Source organism: Gorilla gorilla, chromosome 12, assembly GCF_029281585.2.
Source record: "Gorilla gorilla gorilla isolate KB3781 chromosome 12, NHGRI_mGorGor1-v2.1_pri, whole genome shotgun sequence".
Classification (NCBI taxonomy): Eukaryota; Metazoa; Chordata; class Mammalia; order Primates; family Hominidae; genus Gorilla; species Gorilla gorilla.
In genome coordinates this window covers 67,047,424-67,075,095 of record NC_073236.2, presented here as the reverse complement: position 1 = coordinate 67,075,095, position 27,672 = coordinate 67,047,424, and the positions used below count along the sequence as shown (strand labels likewise).

The 27,672-nt window shown below is 37.2% G+C and overlaps 1 protein-coding gene across 3 annotated transcripts in view; it reads right to left on the bottom strand.

Annotated features, from left to right (window-relative positions):
• The window catches only part of EXOC6B (exocyst complex component 6B), a 647,056-nt gene that overhangs the window by 512,721 nt on the left and 106,663 nt on the right, over nucleotides 1-27,672 (bottom strand). For all 3 annotated transcript variants that reach the window (XM_019021027.4, XM_055378081.2, XM_055378080.2), the window contains one exon: nucleotides 25,228-25,432. In XM_019021027.4, the coding sequence (XP_018876572.1) occupies nucleotides 25,228-25,432 (205 nt within the window). The remainder of the gene's footprint in view (nucleotides 1-25,227; nucleotides 25,433-27,672) is intronic.

Genomic DNA, 27,672 nt, shown 5'->3' with positions numbered 1-27,672 from the left:
AAACCTCAGTCTCCACTCATGTTCTCACTCACAGCGCACTTCATATTTCTATAGGAGTCTCTCTCTCTCAGTCTCTCTCTCTTCTTCACAAAAATACCTTCCTTTGTAATATCTACTTTGTTTAAAGATAGGTACACCACAGTAGAAGGACGGGGATTCCTAATGATATAATCTTTCAGTTTCATATCCTAGGGGATATAATTGATTGGCTATGAAGTGAGGTTAGGGGTGAAGACTAGGTCTGAATGGTTGAATCAATGCTCCTTTCTGATATTCGGGCCCTGTGGCAAACTCCGGACTGCTGTGCCAGGATCCTTACTCACACGCTTGTTCTCCTAGGGATTCTACTATCTCTCCTTGCAATCTGATCACCACGTCCCAGTTTAAGTATGCACAATTGTGGGCAGAGTTTGCCAACTTTCCCATGAGTCCATAATGCAGCACAGGGGACATAGCTAGGTGCATACTCAAGCGTCCCTAAGTTTTCTGGGACAGTTAAAGAGACTGTCGAAAGCATACATAAAATATCCAGTGGAGTATTGCTAAGCTTCTCATTCCAGCTATGACTAAGCCAAGACAATTTGTTATACAAGTTTGAATTCTTCACAACAGGAGGACAGAGATGGTTTATCAAAACCCAGAAATTAAACTGTTAGTTCAAACCAGTTTATTGCCAAGTTTCTGTAGCTGGCTTGCCCAAAGAAGTTGCTTCTGTTCAGAGCACTTATTTTTCTGCCTATGAGGCTGTGAGGAAAAAACACTGACCTACTTCCAAAAATGTCAATAATAACATAAAACCTCTAAACAGATGTTTCATATCATCAATAATATTTGCATCATTTGACTACCATCTTGGGTACATGATAACTAAGGATAGCAGTGTTATAATTAACAAATATGTCTTTCTATAGATCATAAAAATGACTTTGGCCTCTTTCCCATATCCCCATGTCCCTATACATATTCCAATGATTTATTTCCATGAGAAAAATTCTTTATTAAGCAGAATATCTTACTTTCTAAGGTAAACTAGCCTGATCATTCCTTTATTCTCAATTTCCCTCAATATTTAAAATATCAGTTGATCATGTCAATTCACTATTCCTGAAAAGGTTCTCAAGGGATTGAGTCTTTATTTTGAATCCCTTGACAATATCTAATATAAGTCTTTGTAATTAACAGCCACACAAAAAAAGTCACTGATTAACTACTACTGACTTTACTAACTTACCAAATGCAGTAGTCTTTCTAAGCAACCCTAAGCAATTCAACAACTTTGTATTTACAGTACTAGTCTCAGTTTCTAAATATAGAGCCTGATATATCTTCTTAGTTTTTCATGAAGTATAGGCTTTCTTACACTAAAGATTTCTGGAGTACTTGGGGCTCATTTCCACATGTCCACATGGCACAACAATACAGAGAAAGCTGCTGGACATGTCAGGTACTCAGTCAACTTAAATTCTTTTGTGGCTTAAATTGTGTCTCCCAAAAATATTTGTTCAAGTCCTCATTCCTAATACCTGTGAATGTGATCTTATTTGGAATTAGGGTCTTTGCAGATGTAATAAATTTAAATGAGGTCTTCAGGGTTGGCCTTAATCCAATATGATTGGCATATTTAAAAGAAGACGCTGGGCATGATGGCTCACACCTGTAATCCCAATACTTTGAGAGGCTGAGGCAGGAGGATGGTTTGAGCCCTGGAGTTCAAGACCAGCCTGGGCAACATAGCAAGACTCCATCTCTATTATTTAAAATAAAATAAAATAAATACAATAAAAAGAAGAAGAGATACAGACACACAAGGAAAATGCTGTGTGATGAAAAGGGAGAGACTGGAGTTATGCTATCATAAATCAAGGAACACAGAGGATTGCTGGCAGCAACCATAAGCTAGGAGAAAAGCATGAAACAAATTCTCTGTGAGCACTGAAAAAGGAACCAATCCAGCCTGGATTAATTTTAGATTTCTAGACTCCAGACCTGTGAGATAATAAATTTCTGTTGTTTTTTAAAGCCACCTAGTTTGTAGCACTTTGTTACAGCAGCCCTAGGAAATTAATAAATCTACCAAGAAATAGAACTATTAACGGAGGGACCAAAATTTAAAAGAAAAAATCTGAACACATAACATAGTTTAGCTTATAGAAAATACCATTATGAATATGAAGTTGAATAGGTTAATCAATAATATTTTGTAAATAACTTTTATTCTATTTCTCATTAATATCTCAGAAAACAGAACTATATGGGTAAAAAAAAATTTAACAGGAATGCTTATAAAAAGAAAATATAAACTAGCAGGGCTTCTCTGGGATCAATACAATGTTGTATATCTAATTTTTTTTTTTTTTTTTTGAGATGGAGTTTCGCCCTTGTCGCCCAGGAGTACTGTGGTGCAATCTCAGCTCGCTGCAACCTCGGCCTCCTCAGTTCAAACGATTCTCCTGCCTCAGCCTCCTGAGTAGCTGGGATTATGGGTGCCCACCACCCCAACTGGATATTTTTTTTTCTATTTTTAGAAGAGATGGGGTTTCACCATGTTGGCCAGTCTGGTCTTGAAATCCTGACCTCAGGTGATCCGTCTGCCTCAGCCTCCCAAAGTGCTGGGATTACAGGTGTTTGCCACTGCGCCCAGCCCCTGTTCCCTTCTTTATTCTCTCCATAGCAAATACCACCATCTGACATACTGTATAGTAACTTGTTTTTAACATATACACAATAGCTATGTGTTGATTGAAAGAATAAATGAACAAATGTAATATTTCACACATAGAATAAGTTAATGAGGTGAAAGTGTTAATTATTGTATGCTTACTATATGATTACTGATATGATTACTAATTGATTAGTATATGCTAACTATATGATTATTATAAGCTTACTATATGATTACTGATATGATTACTATATGATTACTAATTCCTTCTCTATTATTCCTGCTTCTCTTTTACAACTTTCACTACACTAAGACGTGTATAGAATTTTCCTCTTCCTTTTTCACCATATTCTTTTTTTTTGAGACGGAGTCTCGCTCTGTCGCCTAGGCTGGAGTGCAGTGGCACGATGTCGGCTCACTGCAAGCTCTGCCTCCCGGGTTCATGCCATTCTCCTGCCTCAGCCTCCTGAGCAGCTGGGACTACAGGCGCCCACCACCACGCCCGGCTAATTTTTTGTATTTTTAGTAGAGACGGGGTTTCACCATGTTAGCCAGGATGGTCTCCATCTCCTGACCTCGTGATCCACCCACCTTGGCCTCCCAAAGTGCTGGAATTACAGGCGTGAGCCACTGCGCCTGGCCTTTTTCACCATATTCTTTATCAATTAAGACTGCTTCACGTAAGATGAAGCTTCCTTTTAGTAACTGACCCATTTGAAACTCTAAGATGGTCCTTAGAAGAAAGAGGCACTCACTAGGATTTAGTGGCTGACTACAATCCAGCTGCATATTTCTCCCTGTGCAAAATATTCTACAAAAGCCCAAGAGAGGAAACTAAGTGGAATCTTAGGTTTCAAACTTCTTTTACATGAAGTCAATACTAATATCCTCTGGGCAAGTCCTATTTGACCCAACTAAAACTCTAGGAGAAAGAAAAACAGATTATCAACTCCCCTAAACTATCCTTAAAGAAGATTAAGTCAAAAATATGGTTTAGAAATAAGTATCTTTGTGACTGAAACACTGAGCTTTAATACCAGAGGAAACTGAAGAAATTGTATGAAATTCAAGAAAAGCTCAAAAATGGTAGGCAAACAGCTCCAGCATTTTCTCTTTCAGTTCCCTATATATTCCCTGCCCCCACATCCAAAGAATGAAAAGAAGAAGCAATCTGAGTTAACAAAAAAATATAACACATCTCAGAAAACACTTAAAAGCAAAACAGACTCAGATGGTCTCACCTGGAAAACTAGAATATCTCCATATGTATAAGGTTTGCAGTTTTTTTTTTTTTCTTTGAGACGGAGTCTTTCTCTGTCATCCAGGCTGGAGTGCAGTGGTGCAATCTCAGCTCACTGCAAGGCTTGCAATTTTTTAAAAGGAGTTCATAAAAGCATGTTCTGAATAATAAAATGTATTTATTTTCCTAATCCAGGATCTGCTGTGTATAGCTCTTTTCTTTGCCTATGAAGTTGTTTAAATTATGCCTCTCCACCTAAAGTATAATCTAGATGACAAAAAATCTTACAGTGAATCCCCAAAGCCATCCTTTGAATCATTCTGAAAAATAAAAGGCCAATGCACAAGATCAAACAATACTTTATTATCTGGAGCAGAAAGTCAACATGATGAGATACATCAAGGTTTGGTCGGGTTACTTAAATCCATAAATCAATATTATTGTGGCTGCTTTGTACTGATATTTAGTACCCATGCTACATTTTGTAATCCCTAATCTGATACCTATTCTCTCGGATTCACCCATGAATTAGAAACCTGGTTTACTTCCCTATTTATCTACTTACCTTCCTCTTTCCACAAACTTTTCTTCCTTTTTTCTTTTTTTTTTCCTTGTGCCACTCATCCTTACTCCTCTAAATTTCTTATCCTTTCTGCTTTCCTAAAAAAATATATCCAAATCCCTTTAAAGAACTAATGGTTTCTCTATCCTAACTTGTCATAAAAGCAGGGTGAGGAAATGTGACATGAGATACTAATGTTGTCTACGTTGCCTTTGAGGAAGTGTTGATCTATGCCTATGATATAAATGCATATTTCTTTCTAAAAGAATGTTCTAAGGAGACCTTGAATCTAAAAGCTCTGGATACAAATTTTCTGCTTTGAAAAGAGCTTTCTTCCTTCAAGAATGAACTGGTGGGGCATGGTAGCTCACACTTGTAATCCCAGCACTTTGGAAGAGGCATTCGCAGGCAGATCACTTGAGGTCAGGAGTTTGAGACCAGCCTGGCCAACATGGGAAATCCCATCTCTACTAAAAATACTAAAATTAGCCAGACATGGTGGTGGGCGCCTGTAATCCCAGCTACTCAGGAAACTGAGGCAGGAGAATCGCTTGACCCTGGGAGGCGGAGGTTGCAGTGAGCTGAGATGGTGCCACTGTACTACAGCGTGGGTAACAGAGCAAGACTCTGTCTCAAAAAAATAAAAAATAAAATAAAAGAGTGAACTTCACAGATCTTATCTCAGTGACTCACAAATCTAGTTTCAGAAGATAGATAATTCTTCCACCTCCATATTTTTGGTCCAAGTTAGATTTTTAAACAAATGTTCAATGGGAATGGAGCACTGACATGTAATACTATTATTTCCATATGGGTTTTGTTGTTATTGTTGGTTGAAGGGGAAGGAAAATAAAAAGACTTTCTTTTGCATTAAAATGCCATAGGAACAAAGGAGTTGCTAAAGAATCTTACATGTTCCACAGGCTGTGTATATACACATGGCCGGAGTCACCTTTCCTTTTGCAGGCTTACATATTGCTAAGATAGACAGGTTTCAGCCCTTCCATTTGTAGCAAGACATTTTCTCTGTATGTCATTTGGCAGATGCAGTTGTGGGACTCTGCCAATTCACCCTGGAGCCCTCCATTTTAATCAGTATCACATAAAGTTTAACACATGCTTTGAAATATGCACCAGATCCAAGGCTTTGCCTGGAGACGGGGGTGGGGATGCTTGCTACAAAAACACATACCATCCCAGCCGCTACTCCACAAGCAATTATCTTTCACCTTTGGCTGAACCAGGAGAACTGTCAACACAGGCACACTGCCAACCAGGGGAGAGGTTACAGGGTCAAAGCGGGAAAGACGGCTGGATGCTTTGGGGTTCAGCTCGGACATCTGTTAATCTCTCTGGCTACATGGAAGAAGAATTCTCTTTAGTCACCAAGACACAGCTATAAGAGAAGTAGCTGAGAGTACACTAGAATTTTAGCAAGGCTTTTCTAGTAGTAAACTTAGTAAAAGCACAAAGCTCCTGCAGTACAATAGGACAACCATGTATGAAAAGCCAAAGAACTCAGATCAGCAAATTCACGTACATCAGGAAACTGCAACTGTGAACTGGGCTGCGTAGACAAGAGGATTAAAACAAACCTCATATGTTAGGAATAAACACTTGTTTTCTTCATCATAAATACAAGTTTAAAATATATGAAAGTATTCTTTAAGGTTTTTTTTTGAACAGAGAAACCAAAGAAAAGTTGTCATTGATACTTTTTTCAAAAAAAGAAAAATTATTAAAGCATAGATGAAGTGTCTCCATAGGTATCCAAAAATAAACAAATAGCTAAAGCAGAGATGAAAGTCAGGATCTCCCTAACTCCAGGATACAAACCCCCAAACACAAACACAGACACCCACATAGACAGAGTTAAGATCTTTCCTAAAATGCCTATTCTAAAATATATGAATATCGTACCTCTTCCACAAGTAAAACTCATCTCTCATAACAAGAATAAAAAAAAATTATCTTAGGTGTCATTTACTAACCATTTCTGAAGGCTAGCCTAGATCTTTGCATTGAAAAGGGCTCTAAGGCTCACTCCAGTGCAGTGTGAAGAGTGCCATGCTGAATCACATCTGTCACGGCTGACACTAATGGACATAACAATACCACTTGTGGCACTTAACTATTCCACATCAGTTAGACCAATGGCTCCGAAGTTTCAAGGTTATCCAAAAACAATCTACTGGTATATATATATAATTTTCATCTTAAAAAAAAAAGAAAGAAACTAAGTTACTAACATTTGATTTTAAAATAACGACGATACCCTTCCTTACTCTCCATATGTCAGTCATGTATCACATACAGAATTCAAACTATACTATACTGGGGAAAGACAATGCAGAATAATTGACAGTAATATTCTCATTTAGTTATTTTCTTTCAGTTTATTGTGCTATATTGCAGATTATAGGTGCTCAGATAAATAAAACTAGATTATCCACTTTTAAACATGTACAAAATGGACAAATGGCCTTAAAATATTCCTAAAATATTCCTGTGGTTTGTAAATAATGCTAATAATAGTAGCACATGTAAATGACAAGAAAATAGCAAGGTTAATACCTATCTTCAACTTGATGTGCTAAGACCATTATAATAACGGTCCCCAGTAGATCATCTCTCCCTGTGCCCATGTGCCTTTGCAATGTGACACTGCTGCTTCTTTCATCAAGAGATTAGAGCCATTTCTCCATGTTCTTGACTCTAAATTGGCTGTGGGACTTGTTTTGGCTAATACAATGTAGTGGACATTGTCAGATTCTGGAGACTGGGTTTGAAGAGGCACAGCAGTTTGATTTCTCTCCCTCTCCGAACCATAACGCCACCATGCAATGATGAAGCAGTTTAGTCTACCTGGGAATAAGATACCATGTGGAGAACTGAGATAATCTATCCAACAACTAACACCAACTGCCAGCCAGGAACATGAGTGATTCCGGGTGAGGCCAGAAGACAAATTCCCTAGCTGTGCCCAGACTGAAGCGCTATCTATGGTATCATAAAAAAATGGTAAGTCAGTATTGTTTTAAGCCATTAAGTTTGGGGTGGTTTGTTACACAGCAATGAATAACTGATACACCTGCTAAGAGCCCCTGGTCAAATATATTATGTGGTAAATATAATGATCAGATATAACAGAAAAGAAGATACAAAATTTGAAATTATCAAGAAGGCTATCTGTACAAGGAATTTAAATGTATTATTAACAATGGACCTCTCTCTAAATGTCTATCCTGCCTTAACATACTAGCTAATGAGAGTAGTACATGTGTGTATGATTTTTATATACAGATATATAGATATAGATATAGATATAGATATAGATATAGATATAGATATAGATATGGGGTATACACACACAAAAATATTTTATTGATGGCAGCCCATAATCAAAAAGGTTTGTAGCCACTGACTGAGCTAATGAGAATAGTACACATATATCATTTATAAATACAGATATTGGGCACAAATATCCCACTTCCTTTGAAGAAAATTCAAAATTTTTTAAGAAAATCTCTTAAAAATTTTTGAATATACCTAGTAAGCTGCCATGCACTAGGTCATGTAGTAAAGCTGAAAAAAAAGAATCTCTTCAGGTTTGGTGTGGTGGATCCTGCCTGTAATCCCAGAACTTTTGGAAGCCAAGGTAGGCAGATCGCTTGAACTCAGGAGTTCAAGACCAGCCTGGGCAACAAAAAAGATCTATCTCTACAAAAAATACAAAAATTAGTCGGGCATGGTGGTGCATGCCTGTGGTTCCAGCTACTCAGAAGGTTGAGGTGGGAGGATGGCTTGAGCCTGGGAGGCAGAGGTTGCAGTAAGCCCAGATTGTACCACTGCACTCTAGCCTGGGCAACAGAGCCAGACCCTGCCTATCTCACCTCTATTTCCAAAAATTAGAAATTCCTAACTATGCCAGAAAGTAAGTCTCCATAGTTCTAATATTCTTTTACTAATAGAATGCGTCTGCACTTTATAATATTGTGCATACTCCAACATCCCACAATATTTTACTTACTACACTAATATCACTACAACTAAGATAGTGATCTCAACCAACTGGTAGAAAGAATGACAAAGAGTGTTAAATCTAATCATGCCCCTTTCTAGCCCTAACTTAAAACCCTCAGGGACCTATATATAAAGACCGAATTTCTTAGCATGGCATATTTCTATATTAGATCAATGGCAATATCATTCAAAGAGACAGGAAATAAGAGAAGAAAAGCATGTGGTGGTTTGGTGATGGGGAGGGGGAGTACAGTGATACAGCCAATGAAAGGAGAACCTTGGGCATGTCAAGTGCAAAGTGGAGTCACTGGAGAGGGGAAGATTGAAAAATAAAGGGAAGAGAAAGAGGAATTAACTCACAGTACAAGGAAATGACACAGAGCACAGGTGGAAGAAATAGCCTTAACCAGAAGGAATCACCGCTTCCTCTGAGAATGGAATTAAAGCAATAAAGAATGGTGGAGACAGATAATTAAGGAACAAGAGTGCTGAAAGCCAAGAGAATTTCTGCCTAATAGCCCTCAGTTTCTCTATGACATTGGTTAACAGATAAGGTTATCGATAAAGAAAAAGGGAGCATCTCTGTAAAGAAGGAGGTAAACTCTTCACCAAAGTAAAATGCCTTTTCATGTCACACTGAATAATATTAACATTTAGATGAATACCAATCTTATGCTTACTCATACTATATTATCTCTAACTATTTCAAGTCAAAATTAGAACATTTTTCATTGTTATCTTGCCCTTCTCTATTTCTTGTGTACTAACTGTACAACAGAAATAAGGAGCGAGAAAAAAATAAGTGACAAAAGCTTGAGAAGTTATAGCTAAACCAAGGTCTGAAAATACAACCTTATCCAATTTTACCACTGCCAACAGCAAAATGAAATATAGGCCAATTCATTCTCTGACACCAATCTATTATCTAAACTTGGCTACTCAGAAAAGTTTACCAACATCTTGAACCTATTTGTTAATATGTTAGTGAGGTTAGCACCCATTTTCACTAACGGCATAAAATTAAACTGAGATGCTTACAATTTTATTCAATCTTTTCTACTACATACTCTTCACAAATCATGAAGAAACTAGAAAAGTAACATCCCAGAATATACTACTGATTCTGACATTGATACGGACCTTAATAATCTAGAGGGCTCTCACAAAGAACATATATCTATTTCAGAGAGTGTCTAAATCCCCTGACATTTTGTGTGCACATGGTAATTTTTCTAAAAAAGAAGGTTCATGAGTTTCACTACATTCTCAAAAAGTTTACATCCCTAAAATGCTTATGAACTATTGCTACAGATAGCTCCCTTCTCCAAAGTTAATAGAAGAAACTCTGCTTGAAGACGTATCAAGAAAGTCAAACATGGCCGGGCGCGGTGGCTCACGCCTGTAATCCCAGCACTTTGGGAGGCCAAGGCGGGTGGATCACGAGGTCAGGAGTTCAAGACCAGCCTGGCTGAGATGATGAAACCCTGTCTCTGCTAAAAATACGAAAAATTAGCTGGGCATGGTGATGGGTACCTGTAATCCCAGCTACTCAGGAGGCTGAGGCAGAGAATCGCTTGAACCCAGGAGGCAGAGGTTGCAGTGAGCCAAGATCGCGCCACTGCATTCCAGCCTGGGCAACAGAGTGAGACTCTGTCTCAAAAAAAAAAAAAGAAAGAAAGTCAAACAATACATGCCCCATTAGGCCACAGACTTCTTCATTAGGGAAACTGGGAGAGCCATATGTTTAGTAGACTAAGAAAAGCTGAAGACACTCTTTTGGAAAGTAGGCTGGACTATTTTTTGGCATTTGTTTGCTTTCTTACATGGTTTATTTAGAGGTAAAGGAAAGGTACAAATTAATAACAGACTTTAGCCTGAGTAAAAAAAACAATGTTATAGTACTGAAAAACAGATAATCATTACCCTCAAATCCTCTGGCACCAGGGTAAAATTACCAAATCCAAGGGCAGGATAGCCCTCAAAAGTAGGCTAAGACCACCATGGTTCAAGCTAGCTTTTAATGGCACTACACACAAAATCTAAGCTAAAAATATGGCTTTCTGTATACAGTCATCCCTCAGTATCCACAAGAGATTAGTTCCAGGACCTCTCTGCAAATACCAGTATCTGTGGATGCTCAAGTCCCTTACCTAAAATGGTGTAACATTTGCATATAACCTATGTACATCCTCCTTTATATTTTAAATCATCTCTAGATTACCTATAATATCTAACACAATGTAAAAACTATGCAAATAGTTGTTATACTGTATTGTTTTTATTTGTAGTATTTTTATTGTTATATTGTTGTTTTTTATTGTTTTGGTTTTCTACGAATATTTTCATCGGCCACTGGCTGAATCTGTGGATTTGGAGGGATGGCTGCATCCTGTTAGATACAAAGACCACAGAAACACACACACACACACACACACACACACACACAAAGTTATCCGTGTCAACCACCAGACTATAAGACTTTGAGAGAGTAAGGGCTATTCCCAGTTTTTTAATCCTGACCAAATTTCTTAAGGAAATTGAAGAACAGAAAAATCTATACATTTAGAGACAATCTCCTTCTTACTAAGCTAACAGCTGTCACATGAATTCCAGTTTTGTTATTTGCCTCATTTTCTTCTCTGCTTAGAGGTTACAGTGAGTTCCTCAACACATATATAAAATATTGCATTTGTTCAATCAGTAATGGGGTCGAAATTGTATGTTTAAAATTCAGTGGTTACAGAGTTTCAGTTTGAGAAAATGAAAAAGTTCTGGAGATGGACAGTGTTGACGACTGCACGACAATGTGAATGTTCTTAAAGCCACATAACTGTATACTTAAAAATGATTAAAATGGGGCCGGGCGCAGTGGCTCACACCTGTAATGCCAGCACTTTGGGAGACCGAAGCGGGCAGATCACCTGAGGTCAGGAGTTTGAGACAAGCCTCGCCAATATGGCAAAACCCCATCTCTACTAAACATACAAAAATTAGCCAGGCATGATGGAGGGTGCCTGTAATCCCAGCTACTCGGGAGGTTGAGGCAAGAGAATCACTTGAACTTGGGAGACAGAGGTTGCAGTGAGCCGAGATGGTGCCACTGCACTCCAGCCTGGCCGACTCCGTCTCAAAAGAAAAAGATTAAAATGGTAACTTTTATGTTATATATATTTTACCACAATAAAAAATCCATATACTGGTAGGTACAGAGCGGTATTCACTGGAGGAGAATCAAGATAAAACTGTACCTGGCCAGGTGTGGTGGCTCACGCCTGTAATCCCAACATTTTGGGAGGCTGAGGCAGGTGGATCATGAGGTCAAGGAGATCAAGACCATCCTGGCCAACATAATGAAACCCCGTCTCTACTAAAAATACAAAAATTAGCTGGGTGTGGTCGTGTGTGCCTGTAATCCCAACTACTCTGGAGGCTGAGGCAGGAGAATCACTTGAACCAGGGAGTCAAAAGATGCAGTGAGCCGAGATCGTACCACTGCACTCCAGTCTGGTGACAAAGCAAGACTCCGTCTTCAAAAAAAAAAAAAAAAGCTGTACCTAAGAGAAAAAATTCCACCTGGGATTTCAAAGATAAATTGCATCTAGAGATATCAAAGTTGAATATAATAGTCATAGGTCTTATCAGCAAAGTAATCACCTAAGAAAGGCAGGAAAATATTAAAACTCTTAAAATATCCATGGAAAGTCTCTGTCCCTAAGTGCATATGTCAAAAAAGAAAAGCAAGGCAGTACACCTAGGTTCTGTGGGAACAAAAAGATGAAATCAATTCAGATTCATGTCCTCAAGAAATTGTCAATAAATGATTATCATAAGGAATTCTACTTCCTGGAGTCTATCTTACCTACAGGTTTCCCTCCTCCAAATACCTGCCCCAGAGCTACTTTGTCACCTAGTATTCTGCAAGTGAGTCCTATGTAATTTAAAGTCCACATTCTTCATGGTGGTGTGCCATAGCCAGAACATATCTTAACCATCAGCACTGCAAACTGTTTTTAAAAACAAGGGCTTTCGAATGTTCTACTTCCCTTCCAATTAACCTCTCACTGGTACAGAAGGCAGTTATCTCCCACGACAAGCCACTTGTATTTCTAAAATGATATTTTCTGTTTTCAAAAATTTACAGATACTTTAAAGTTCAAATAAAGATCCATTATCACTGTTCTGTTCTAATGGCTAACTACACACGGAGAGCTCAATGATTGGCTAACTTCATACACACACGTGCATACATACACACACACGTGCAAGTAAGCACCACAACCTGACAAAGCCTTTCCTATCCCCTCACACAACTGTCCTAATCTGATGATAATTTCCTCCTCTGCACACACACTCATGCATGCACACACACACACACACACACACACACACCCAATAAAAAGGAACAAGACCTACGCAATTCTTTTCATTTACAAAATTTTAACTTTTCTATGTTTTGGGTTATGCGCTCATTTCTCTGTTGAGATCCTAAACAAAAGGGAATTAAAAAAGTGCCTCATTCCCAATCACTGAGTAGCCTAACAATAATTAATTAAATTTTATGGCAGTCCTCATTACCTGTTGAATGTGCTTCCCAACCTATATTTCTGATCCACTTCATTATCAATGACCAGAGAAAAGAATAAACCAAACTTCATTGGGATAGAAGAATAAATGTATCAGTTACCTAGAAAATATGCTACATATTTATTGTTCTAACAAGATATTTTTTAAAATTTGGTCAAGTCCTTCTTCACTTATATTAATACTATATGAATGCATCCCTTCTGGATAATTCTTTGCAAAGCACTAAACAAGACAGATAGATACACATGATATTCACAAGAAGACACTTGTGAACAGATTTCTGGAAGAGAATAATCACTTTCCAATGAAATACTTTCCCAGAGTCATTCACCCCGCCAAAAAAAACCAGCTGAAAGGTGTGTGTGTCATGGTCAGGAGGCTGGGACAAGAGGACATAAGGAATGTAATTGTCTGGTTGAAAGGTTAACTTGCCTTCTTTTTTGAAGACAGGGTCTCACTCTGTCACCCCAGCGGCAGTGCAGTGGGTGCAACCATAGCTTACTGCAGCCTCCATCTCCTGGGCTCAAAGCGATCCTCCTGCCTCAGCCTTCCAAGTAGCTGGGACTGCAGGCATGTGCCACTACACCCAGATAATATTTTTTTTGTTTTTTTTAGAGACAGGGTCTCACTATGTTGTCCAGGCTAACCTGCTTTATTTCTTTTGGGTAACTATCATCAGCTGAAACTCTGCCTTGGATTATCTCTCAGAGATTTTTACTTTTCTGTACTTTGTTATCATTACATTACTTTTAGCCTAGGAAGACATTCAGACTATGGCCTCGTGGAATGGATTTTTAAAAACAGCCACAAAATTCTTTGACACTCATCCTATCAAGAGATAGGTGTCTATGACCCCTTCCCTTGAGTATAGCTGTCTTGCAATTGCTTTGACCACTATAACATGACTTCCAAGGCTAGGTCAAATAAAGTGATAAAGCTTCCGCTTTGTGCTTGGAGCGCATAAGAAGTTCAACCATAGTGATATTACCATGCTGTGAGGAAAAGTCACATGTAAGCACTCAAGTCAGCAAATCTAGTCTTTAAACCATCCCAACAAAGGTGCCAGAGTTGTGAATGAAGGGGCCCCCAAATTATTCCAGCTCTCAAGCCTAAGCCCGTCTCAGCCTTAAAGTCATCCCAGCTGATACCCCAGACGTCTTGGGGACACAGTCAAATCATCTTCATTGTGCCCTTACCAAATTCCTGACCCACAGATTTTATAAGCATAATAAAATCATTGGTGTTTTTAGCTACTAAGTTTTATGATAATTTGTAATGCAGAAATAGTAACTGGAACATTATATATCCAAATTTAATTCAAATGCACCTTATTATTAAACCTGGAATATCTCACACAGCTTTATATGAGATTTCTCATCCTTCTAAATTCTCCTAACATTTTATCTTTATTTCTTCCATGGCACTTATCATTTTCTACCTTATAGTCCTATTATTCATGTATATTTGTCATTTTTCTTTTCTTTTTTTTTCTGAGACAGAGTCTTGCTCTGTCACCCAGGCTAGAGTGCAGTGGTGTGATCTCAGCTCACTGCAACCTCCGCCTCCCAGGTTCAAGCGATTCTCCTGCCTCAGCCTCCCGAGTAGCTGGAATTACAGGTGCCCGCCATCACGCCCAGCTAATTTTTGTATTTTTAGTAGAGACTGAGTTTCACTATCTTGGCCAGGATGGTCTTGAATTCCTGACCTCGTGATCCACCTGCCTCAGCCTCCCAAAGTGCTGGGATTACAAGTGTGAGCCACCACACCCAGCCTATTTTTCATTTTTCATTAGAAAACAAAGTTCCTTTAGGACAATGTGTTTCTGCCTTGAATACCATAATGCCTACCATAGTATTTTACATATTATAAATACTCAATACATATTTCATGAGTGAGTGAGTGAGCTAATCAAGATTAGGTGAGAAAGAGACATTAATGCTACAGAGGAAAAGAAATATATAGTGGATAAAAGGAAGAAATAAAATAGTTATTGAAAGGATAAAAACATATTGAAAGGATAAAAACAAACAACATGCATGTATTTTTCTTTTGGAAATGTGCTGAAAGAATTCACAATGGATCAATACACTTGACTCTACAAAATATTAAATTTTCAAAAAAAAAATTTAGAAAATAAAACCCAGACTAGGGAAATATTAACCTCCTGAAACAAAAGTCTCTATTGTATAAAGAGTTCAAACCTTTTATGGAAAAAATCAAGTTCCCAATAATATACATGATAGAAACTCACACAAGGAAAGGCAAACATATAAACAATAGATAGGGAAAGGACATGGAAAAATAGCAATGACATGTTAGGATAGTGGAACCACAATCCTGCACAGTTCAAAATATTATTAAAACACTCATAAACCTTCATATATTCCAGGATGATCCTTTAGTAACAGAACTTTAAGCTGATGGAAACCTTAATTTACATGCAGTAAAATTTACATTTGTGTACACAGTTATACGAGTTTTGACAAATGCATACAGTTGTGCAATCACCACCCTAATCAAGATACTAAACAGTTGCATTTACCCATAATATTCCATTTATACAATATTCTAGAAAAGCCAAAACAATGGAGGTGGAGAACACAGATCAGTCATTGCCAGGGGTTATAAATGAAAGGAAGGTTTAACTACAAAGAGTAGTATAAAGGAATTTTGGAAGGTGATAGAATTATTCTCTGCATACTGTTTGCAGTAGTGGTTATATGAGTCTATACATGTTTTAAAATTCATATATACCAAAGAAAAGTGAACTTTACTATACGTAATTTAAATTAAAAAATTTTCACAGACAGATTCTTGCTCTGTCACCCAGGCTGGACTACACTGCTGCAATCACAGCTCACTGCAGCCTCAAACTCCTGGGCTCAAGCCATCCTCCTTCTTCAGCCTCCTGAGTAGCTGGGGTTACAGGCTTGTGCCACCACACCCAGCTAATTTTTTTTTTTTTTTTTTTTTTTTTTGTAGAGACAAAGTCTTACTATGTTGCCCACACTAATCTCAAACTCCTGGCCTCAAGTGATCTTCCCACCTCAGCCTCCAAAGTGCTGGGATTACAGACATCAGCCACCAAGTACAGCTTATAATTAAAATTTAAAAAAAAAAAACTACTTTAGGGTTATTTGCTAAAACTTCTTCTCAAGATGTAGAAGGATGTGAGAAAACACAAGTAAGCTAGATTTCTCTCTCTTCTAGATCATCCTTAGGTCTATTGCTTTGGCCATCCTGAATATTTTGAATATTTCTTCTTCTTTGCTTATTTGTATTTCTCTATATTTCAGTTCCCTTAGCATTATTTTGATGGTGTTTTCACGCCCAGTAAAGAAAACATCTGCCAGAGGACAAGACTAAAGCACTTGCTGAGAGCACAACAATCCTATGAATTCTCAACTGGGTTTCTCCAGGGCCAGGAAGATCTATCCCCCAGGTTGGAGGGCACATCGCAGGGATTGTTGGAGGGCTCTAGATCCAAACCTCAAACTTGGCTTCACTACATTCTGCACACGTGGCAGGGGTCGAGGGTTGCTGAAAAGAAACTACAGCCACCAGTAAACTCAATTGTTCATATCAAGAAGTAAGTATCAGCACAGAGGAAGATGACAAAATACTGAGCTCAATGTATAGCTTAACCACGTAACTGAGAAACACAATCACCAGGCTCATGAAATTATTTGAAGAGACTATAGAAAGGCCAAGAGCCCAAAATTAAATTTCTTTTTTTTAATTTCTTTTTTCTAATCTTTGTTTTTCTATTTTGGACCTGCCACTTCAAGACCAAAATCAAATTTCTAAGAATAAAATTAAAAGATGCATTTAAGTCTCATAAATTTCTACGGTTTAGATTGTTTATGAGAACCAATATAGGGTTTGGTTTCTCACTGACATTAAAGCCATCACTGAAAATATAGCTTTAAAAAAAACTATTTCTTAACATTGAAATCTGAAAACAATAAGGAAAATCTTTTAAAGTCATATATATAAGTTCCCTTCCCAAAGCTCATACTGTCCAAAATAAGTTTATTTAAAAATACTCACAGAGAAATGTAGTTGCAATTGTTCAATAAGAAAATGGAGTTGTGAACAATTGGTACCACCAACGTGCCCAGCTAATTTTTTGTATTTTTAATAGAGACGGGGTTTCACCAGGTGTGAGCCACCGCACCTGGCCAAGTTACTTTTTACCCTAAAGAACAGGAACCAAACTGCCATACTGTCTTTAAACTAGATTTAAAAAATATTGCTTTCTGTGGGGAGCCAAAAAACAAGTTAAATGAACAAAAAATAAATAAATTAGATTTAAGGAATGAATTATTTCTCTTCTCTCACCCCAACTCAATATCAGTAAAGAGACACTGATCTTTTAAATTTAATGGTCATATATGCGTGCTTTTTCATTGAAGTCAGGTTCAAAATATTTCAGAAGCATATGTAATACAAGTAATTTTTTAAGGCAAGCAGAAAAAAAAATGTTTAAAAATGAGATCTCACCTTACCCCAGATCATTCATTTAGGCAAAAGAGTAAGAAGCAAAAATTGGTACAAATATACAAATATCAAAATCAAGAAGAAAAGAGAAAAGAAAGTAAATTCAGGAACACCAGACCAACTTCTTTGACTACAGAGACCACACTCTGTGCATGTTTTGCATAATATCTAGCATACAAGAGGCTTCAACAATACTTCTTTTACGTGGTGGTGAATACATGGTCTATGTGAACTCAGTCAATAGTACTGTGCCAGATCTAAGTCAAAAGATGTTCTACACCATACATTAAAGAGTAAATTTTGCTGTAGTGAAGACTTAACCACAGAAAGCAAAGGTTTGAAAGGACCATGATGACAACTAATCTTACCCAAGGGTCAGTTCTTTTAAAACCATTTACTCAAGGAATAATGCCTAGGAGCCTTCAATATCTTTTATAGGCAATTAGTTCATTTCCTTAAATCAGTTACATAACCCATATAATCTGGCAAAGGCAAGTTAGAATTGTAAAAGTAAATAAATCCTTCCCCTTGTTAAAAGGCTCACACAGAAATCAGCCTAGACAAGAATGATTACATTACAAATGTTATTTAGTCCCACAAAGCCTAAAGCAAACTAATCAAAATAAGAAATACAGATCTTCTCTCCTGTACAAATCAATTCCATAATAAGTGAAATCCAGAAATAAATTTCAAAAGAAAAACTAGAAAACAGTCGACAACTAACAGAGAACTTTTTGAGGATTTTTTTTTTAAATCACTTCAAACTAAAGTCACTGTTCCAAAATAAGATATACACAGCATTTTGGAAACACACAGGAAGAAGATCAACACAGAAAATGGAATAGGATAAAATGGGGGGGTTTTCTACTGCTCTAAAGATGGCTCTATTTCACACAGCAGAACCTACATGTATGTCCACTAAACGCTTCAATCTACTTCTATGTTAAAAACAAAATGACAACAACAAACGCAATGTAAGAACCTAAAAGATTTGTTGAAAATAAAAATATGACTGCTTAACTTAAAATTCATTACAGTAGCCCCCCAACCTCTTATCAACAGAAGATATGTTCCAAGTTCCCCCATATATCCCTGAAACCATGGATAGTACCATGCCCTATATAACTGTATATACCTATGACAAAGTTTAATTTATAAACTAAGCACAGGAAGAGATTAACCACAATAAATAATAATAAATGATAAAATAGAACAATTATAACCATATGCCAGTATCACTACTCTTGCACTTTGGAGCCATTATTAAGTAAAATAAGGGCTGCTTGAACACAAGCAGTCAATACCCACAGTAAATCTGACAACCAAGAGGGTTACTAAGTGACTAACAGGTGGATAGGGCAGGTAGTATATACAGCATGGATACGTTGGACCAAGGGGTGATTCTGTCAGGTGGGACAGAACAGGAGATTTCATCACACTACTCCAGTGAACAACTTGAAGTTTATGAATTATTTCTGGAATTTTCCATTTAATATTTTTGAACTGCAGTTGACTCTGGATAACTGAAACCATGAAAAGTAAAACCATAAATAAGGGTGGATTGCTGTACAGTACTAACAGTAAAATGGACAATTTTGAAACTCCTCCTCAGATTCGCTAAATGATTGACCTTGTACATTTTCTTATTTTTCTGCAGCTTCCCAGGTATATTGGAAGAAAGATAGAAGACTGAGAGACTTCTAGCTAGACACCATTTTAAACAAGACTATACAATTGTTTCCCAGATCCAAAGGCAATATATCAATGTACAATTTTTTTAAAGTAATTCTATTTGAGGCCAAAATAATAGAGTGTATTAGTTTTCTTTTCCTGGGTAACAAACTGCTATAAATTTAGCAACTTAAAGCCATACACAATTACTGTCTCAGAGTTAACTCATGGATCAGGAGTTCAGAATGCCAGTATTACTACTGGGTCTGGGTCCTTTGTTCAGAGTCTCACCAGGCTGAAATCATGGTGTCAACCATTGCTGTGGTCTCTCTCACCTGGAGCCCAGGGTCCTCTTTTAAGCTATTAAGGTTGTTGGCAGAATTCAGTTCCTTGTGGTTGTAAGACCGAAGTCCCCATTTTCTTGCTGGCTGTCAGGTGGGGATCATTTATAGCAACTCAAGGCTGCCTACAGTTTCCTGCCATGTGGCCTTCTCCAAAAATGGCACTTTGTTTCTTCAAGACCAACAATAGAGTATCTGCTGGAGCACTGAATCTTTCTAACATCTTCTATCTCTGACCTCCTGGCCCTCTTTTAAAGGATCTCCCCTGATTAGATCAAGCCCACCCTCTCAAGAAAAAGTGATTTTATTGGATGTACATACAAGGTGGCAAGAATCCTGGAGGACATTTTAGAATTCTGTTTAACACATGCAATTAAAGAAAAAGAGCTTCCTAGTGATAAAGTTCTATCTAAAGACCTTTAGATTTTAAACCACATGCAATTAAAGAAAAAGAGCTTCCTAGTGATAAAGTTCTATATAAAACCTTGCATACAAAAGAATGCATAAGCCACATATGCTTCAGAGGATCCTCAAATAGTATTTTTTGTGTTTTATCTTTTAATAAAATTGAACAACAAACAGTTTGAGATTATAATCTCAGATAAATTTATTAGAGATTAATTTACTCATTCCAGTTTAATTAGGGTAGAACCCTTTAGTGATGTTTTGGCTGGTATATCCCAAAAAGAAGCCTATGTACCAACCTGGCTCCACACTATCAAGGACAAAGTCCACCCACGGATCACTGCAGCAACTCAGGACACATTGGGTAGAAGAATAAAAAGAGGGATGTTCACCAAGAAAAAGCAGTCACCTACATAATTTCTAGAAGAGCCCAGACCAACTATCAATATTAAGTAAGACTTTCAAGTCTGTTTTCTCAGTACAATTCTAAAGAAGCATACTTAGAAATGTTTGGAAAAAGAAGTTACCATGATACAGGAGGAATATAAGAACAAGAACAAATTCTTTTTTTTCTTTTATTATTATTATACTTTAAGTTTTAGGGTACATGGGCACAATGTGCAGGTTAGTTACATATGTATACATGTGCCATGCTGGTGTGCTGCACCCATTAACTCATCATTTAGCATTAGGTATATCTCCTAAATCTATCCCTCCCCCCTCCCCCAACCCCACAACAGTCCCCGGAGCGTGATGTTCCCCTTCCTGTGTCCATGTGAAGAACAAATTCTTTAAAGCCAATACTGTGATTATTGGACTAAAAATAATAACAAAGTTCTAAATAGCAGCAATGACAAAGCTAAAAACTGAATTAGTAAATTAGAAGGCAAACACACAGGGAAAAATGATGAAAAGATAAGATTGTGAAGAAAAAGCAAGAGACGTGGAAGATATTTATCTTTCTAGGCTATATGATAGCAGGTTATAGCAGAGACTAGCTTAGCTATTCATCAAACCTATTTCTTCTTCCTCCTGATCACATAGCTAGAGTATATTTCCAAGCCTCCTTTGCAGTGATTGACCTCTGGCCAACATAATATTGGCAGAAGTGAGATGTGCCACTTATAAGCTTGATCCCTAAAAAACCTCCAGGCATTACTTACTCTCTTTCCCCTTCTGTGGTACCCTTGAAAGCCACAAGGTGGAAGAGTCCTAGATCTCTTGAGAGTCATCCACCAGGGACATGCGCTTTGGTCTTTACATAAGCAAAACATAAAATTTCTATTATTAGATTTTAGAGTTTGTCTGTTACAGCAGGGAACATTATTTAATGAATACAGAAACAGGTGTTGGAAATATGGTGTTGCCCCCAACAAAAAAATCTAAAATAAAAGACATGGGTTTAGTGGTCAGGCAGTGGGCAGTAAGAACGTATATTTAACAAGTTAAAAGGCTGAAAAGCCCTATAATACTGTGGCAAAACAACTGGTAAAATTGGAACCTATAATAAGTGAATAGGCATACCACATCCCTACTGGGCCTGTTGCACTATAAGTGAATAAAGAGTAAGAGTTATAGTGTACACTGGTATTCGCTTTCTGCTTTTGGCAAGGCATGGCATAAAAACGATAAGCTCAGAAAAGTATTAGCTCATTTGCAGACTGAACTTATAGGGAATAGAAGTAGTCCCAGAAACTTAGGCCTCACAGAGCTAGAAAGGTGAACACATACAGATCTTAAACAGTATGAGAAAAAAAAAATAGTAAAGGCTTATGCAATAAAGTCCCAAGAAGGCTTCTAGTTCAACAAAGTGACTCAACTCTGAGGCAGAGATCAGATTCAAGCATGATCTTACCACCCACTGTTTCACATCACCTCAATGTAAGGCCATCAAACTGAGAAAGAAGCATGAAGCAAGGGCTATGCTCCCCCACCTCCACTACTTTCCCAAAGAGAGGAGAAGAAAAATAAAATAATTCTTGAAAATTATATTTAGGGAAGAACAGTGGGTATGGTATCTGCACAGAACCTATTGGAAAGAAAAAGATGAGATGCCTACTACATTTTGAGGGAATGATAATGTCAAAAAAACACAAATGTGGACTAAATTTTAATAAACGTTTGTGCCGGGCACAGTGGCTCATGCCTGTAATCCTAGCACTTTGGGAGGCCGAGGTGGGTGGATCACAAGGTCAAGAGATCGAGACCATCCTGGCCAACATGGTGAAGCCCCGTCTCTACTAAAAATACAGAAAACTAGGGAGGCTGAGGCAGGAGAATCACTTGAACCCGAGAGGCAGAGCTTGCAGTGAGCCGAGATTGCACCAATGCACTCCAGCCTGGTGACAGAGTGACACTCCGTCTAAAAAAATTAAAATAAACGTTTGTTCAGAACCTTAAACCAACCCTCAGGCAAAAACAAAAAGCAGGCAGTAAAAGACATATATAAATGTAAATGTAGACACAATTGCAGATATAGATATATAGATATAAAGAGAGAAAGAGAAGTATGCCTCCTAAGGAATGTATATTTCCCAGCATCTACTTCAGAAGTGTACATTTAAAATATATATAATATATAAAAATAAAATATGTACATAAATATATATAGTATATAAAAATAAAATATATATATGAAAACAAGGAAAAGCCAGGGTACAGCTAGGAGCTCAAGAGAACAATGAGCAAAGGAGTTCCTTCCAGGGAATCAAGGTCTAAGCAAGGAAATTCCCCTACTACCAGAGCAGAGGAACTTCACAGGGCCTGCCTAAGTAGATTATATGATTTGTTATGAAGCAGAGAATATTGTTTGTCTCTGGTTCTTCCCTTTTCTAAATGAAAGGTTTTGTTATAGTTATTTTATTCTAGCTTCTTCATTGTATATTGGGATTGGGAGGAGACACCAGTGCAGATAACTTGCAATTTTAGTTGAGTAGTTACCAGCTCATGAGGAGCCATGGCTGAATCTTATGGAGAGGGTTGAGCATCCCTGGAAGATACTAGATTTTGAAATGGATGTAATGACTACATGGGCCATTGGACTGTTGCCCCCTAGGGAAGGAGTGAGTGTGTTCTATGTATGAGAGAAAGAATGAAAAGATATTTGATGACCAGAAGGTAGACTGTGCCAGATACTAGCTATTATTCATCAAACCTATTTGCTCCTCCTGCTACAGAATGAGTGAGATTACATTTTCCAGCCTCTCTTACAGCTAGGTATGGCTATATAATTAAGTTCAGACCAACAGAATATGGGTAGAAGTAATGTGTGGCATCCATGCCTGGCCCTTAAAGACCCTCCCACATGCAACACTCTTTGGTCTTTCCCCTTCTGAAGCAATCTTCAAAGCCATCTTAAAGATGGAAGAGCCATACAATGGAAGGATTCTAAGTACTTAAATCACCATTGCAAAGAAAACCATCACAAACCAGAAACACTATTTTGGGCTTGAGGCAGTGAGAAATAAACCACTTCCTCTCCCTCTTATCTGGGAATTCAAACATTTATTGAACACCTACTACGTACAAAGTACATGGTATTTTCTCTCTCCTATCTTCCTTACACTCTCGGTACTACAAAAGATTTTTTAATGTGTTAACATAACATATCTTTACTCAAGGATCCTGAGATGAAATATTTTATAGGAGAAATGAAGATTTCTCAGTTAATTAAAAGTCCTGGATTCACAAAAGATTTCTTCATCATTTCTTTATATGACAAAAATATAGCAAACAGCTAATAGTTTACACAGATTGAGTACCATAGTAGACAAATTCATTTCAACCCAACCTGAATTCTAATGCAGGATCTGACCTTTACAAGGTGTTCGAACTTGAGGCAAGTTACTTCCCTCCTCTGGGTCTTAATTTCTTCAGATAATTAAGGAATGAGACCAGCTAGCCTCACGTTAAATAAAGTAATATTCTTCATGGCTTCCTCTTTCTTTCATCAAAAGGGAAGTAAATTAATTTCTCAAGCAGAGGCCTAGAAAAAGCAATTTTTAAAAAGGCAACTTCCATAGAGGCTTTGTACTACACTCTCCTATATTTTAAAAGCTTAGGAAAAACTGAGCCAACCACAATAAAGACTTATCTTAGAAGATAGCTTCATTCCTGTATTCAAAATATGTACCCAACAATGCTAAGGTAAATTGTCACTGATTAATTTTATTTCTCCATCACTATAAGCAATGAAATCATATAATTATTTCTATCAGGTTTATCATCTAGTTTTAAACTCTGCACTTTGTGAAGTATAACACTGACAAAATTTAAAGGAAGAAAAGGGAAATATCTGCATTCCCTGAGGAAAGGGTAACTGGAGAATTTCTTTTGGAGGATCAAATAGATATTATAGATCAGATAGACATCTGAATAGATTATCAAGGCTAGTCGAGACCTAAAATATGATTTGAAATATAATCTATTCCCTCATTCCTCACAGAATGATAAAAACTACAAATGATCTATTCAAGAACACTATTGTTTACAGAACCAAAAAGTACTTTCCATAAACAACTGACTCTTGTATTTGTTGCTGTAGGCTACATCATCAGGTATACTAAAAGTTTTTAATAAAATCAATGTGACAAATTTCAAGTGAGCAAATGCCATTATAAAACATTACTGACCTTTCATTCATAATTTAAAAAAAGAAATTTAGATGTTCCTTGTGACTTTGGTGACTTAGGAATGAAAATTTTTTTAACAAATGTAAATACTGCTAACATATTTTTTAATATATAAGCTGTTAATAAATTCTTTTCTTTGATCATAATTCAAAGCATTTCCTAATAGGCCTTTTTTCACTGATACCTATTAATATCAGAAATATGCATATATAACATGCTATCTTGCTTATGTAGTAAATAATCAGCCAAAGACACATGCAGTACAATTTAGGTCATTAACTAGAAGGAGAACTTTAAAATATCTTAAGCTACAAATTATATGCAAAGTCAAGGGAAGTATACAAACAATAGAAAAATTTCTTCATAACCTCAATGTAAACCATCACAACTGATCAATATTTACTGAACATCTACAGAGCAAATTGTCCATTGCTCTGTTAAAAAAATGAAAACATTTTTAATCATATGTTTCCATAAATATGAAGGAGTTCCCTAAAATGATAAGAAACTTGGATAAGATAATGACTAGACACTTGGCAAAGAGAAACCTGTGTTTAACTCAATACTGATAAAGCCACTGGCCAACCTATCATAAACCCAAGACCTACTTGCTTCATGGCAGTCTCTCCAATTTTGTCTGAATGTTTGCGGATGCTCTCCAGAAAGTCTTTGAGATCGGACATAGAAACATCTTTTATTTCTTCTCGAAGCTTGGGGATGTTGTCCACCATCACCTTGCAGAATCGATAGTGGCTTACTTGAGGCAGGTAGGTATGCTCTAGATGTTCCAGAGTTTTCAGTGCAGGATAATGCCTACAAAAGGAATTGATCACCTTTAGCTCACTCAGTTTTCTTTAGGGTTAGGCAAAATGTCTAGCCTGAATTGGTTTTCACTGTGCATTAACACAAATCCAGCATGAAGTTTTAATGAGAACATCAGTGAAAAGAATCTCAAATTATTAAAAACTAATACATACTTTAAAAGACCAGGAAATCATAATCAAAAAAAGATTTTATCCAAAGAATGCATAAGATTTAAAATAGCTACCAATAAAATTAATGACATAAGAGAAATAAAAGGGGCCAGGCATGGTGGATCATGCTTGTAATCCCAGCACTTTGGGAGGCCAAGACAGGTGGATCACTTGAGGCCAGGAATTTGAGACTAGCCGGGTCAACACAGTAAAACCCCATCTCTACTAAAAATACAAAAATTAGCCAGGCGTGGTGGCGCAAGCCACCTCAGAAAGCTGAGGCATGAGAATCATTTGAACCCCGGAGGCGGAGGTTTCAGTTAGCCAAGATCACGCCAGTGCACTCCAGCCTAGAGGACGAAGTGAGACTCAATCTTAAAAAAAGAGAAATAAAAGGAAATAAAGAATGATCGTCTCAATGACAAAAAAAAATTCATCCTATAAAATGAAGTATCCAAGGCTAGACTTCCAACTATGGCACACAGAAAAGCTTGGCAAATCTTCTATCCAAAGAAAACAAATGTAAACTATCTAAAACAACTATTTCAGGGTTCTGGAAACTAAACAAAAGAGAACAACAAATCAAGAAGTGTTTATTCATAATAACTGCTCAACAGTGGGACTCTGTAGCTTTCTTGCCTGGGGCTACTTCCATCACCCTCCCCCTCTAATTCCTCCACACCTGGTCATTGGCCATGGCTAGTCATGAAAACCAGCAGCTTTCCTGAGATGAGGGGCTGACGTAATTTGGAGCAGAGGGCAAAAAACTCATATCGAGAGATGCTGTTAGTGAAAGTAGCGAACTCAGTAAAAATAAATAAATAAATAAGAAAAGTCTCCAGCTCTACTGGTCGAAAGTTACAATTTGGGTTGGGGCAAACAACAGACCAAAGGACCAATCAGAAATTTAACGGGGAAGTCATAAAAATAAAAGACCTACAGAAGGGCTTGATAAACTCCGCAAGTTGCTAGCCGGCTGAGAGGCTATGCATACCTGTAGGCGATACCTAAAAGGGTCTAAGCAATCCACTCATCCCTGGCTGACTAGGAGGCTGTAGACAGGCACATGGGAAACCTAAGAAGGTAGGTAAAAGTTTAAGCTGACTTTAAAACTGCTTTTAATGTAGTCCCTAACCCATATACAAACTCATTAGCAAAGACTGGAAACCTTACTCGCTCAAGTTTGTTTGAGCATAACCTCTAACCAATCATTAGCTGATGACTATTTAAAAATCAAAGTGAAATATGATACCTTGCCAGATAAACAAAGACAGAAAATTCCTTGCTAGCAGACCTGCCTTACAAGAAATACTAAAGGAAGCCTGAAAGGAAATGACAGCAGATTGTAACTTGAATTCACAGAAAGAAACGAAGAACATGGGAAATAGTAAATACATGCTAAATATGAAAGACAAATATTTTTTCTCTTTTCTTAACTTCTTTAAAAGATAAGATTTTTTAAAGCAATGATTATAACACTGTATCATTGGGTTTACAAAATATTTAAGTGTAATATATCTAACAATAACAGCACAAAAGAGTAGGAAAGAAATGGAGCTAATGGAAGCAAAACTACTGCTATATATTATACCAAATTTATATCAGCAGTGACCTCCAATAGACTGTGATAAGATGCATATTATAATCCATAGAACAACCTCTAAAAAACCAAAAATATATATCATTTGAAAATCAACAAAAGAATTCAAATAGTACACTAAAAATATATAACACAAAAGAAAGCAGTAAAGGAGCAACAAAAACAAAACAAAAAAAGACATGAAAAATAGAAAACAAAGAAGAAAATCTAACCATATCAATAATTACATTAAATGTGAATGGACTAAGCACTCCAATTGGAAGGCCAACATTGTCAGGACTTAAAAAGCATGATCCAACTACATACTGTCTACAAGAAACACACTTAGATTCAAAGATACAAATAGGTTGAAAGTAAAAGAGGAAAGAAGATATGCCATAAAAAAAAGTAACCACAAGGCTGGGCACAGTGGCTCATACCTATAATGCCAACACTTTGGGAGGTCAAGGTGGGCGATCACTTGAGCTCAGGAGTTTGAG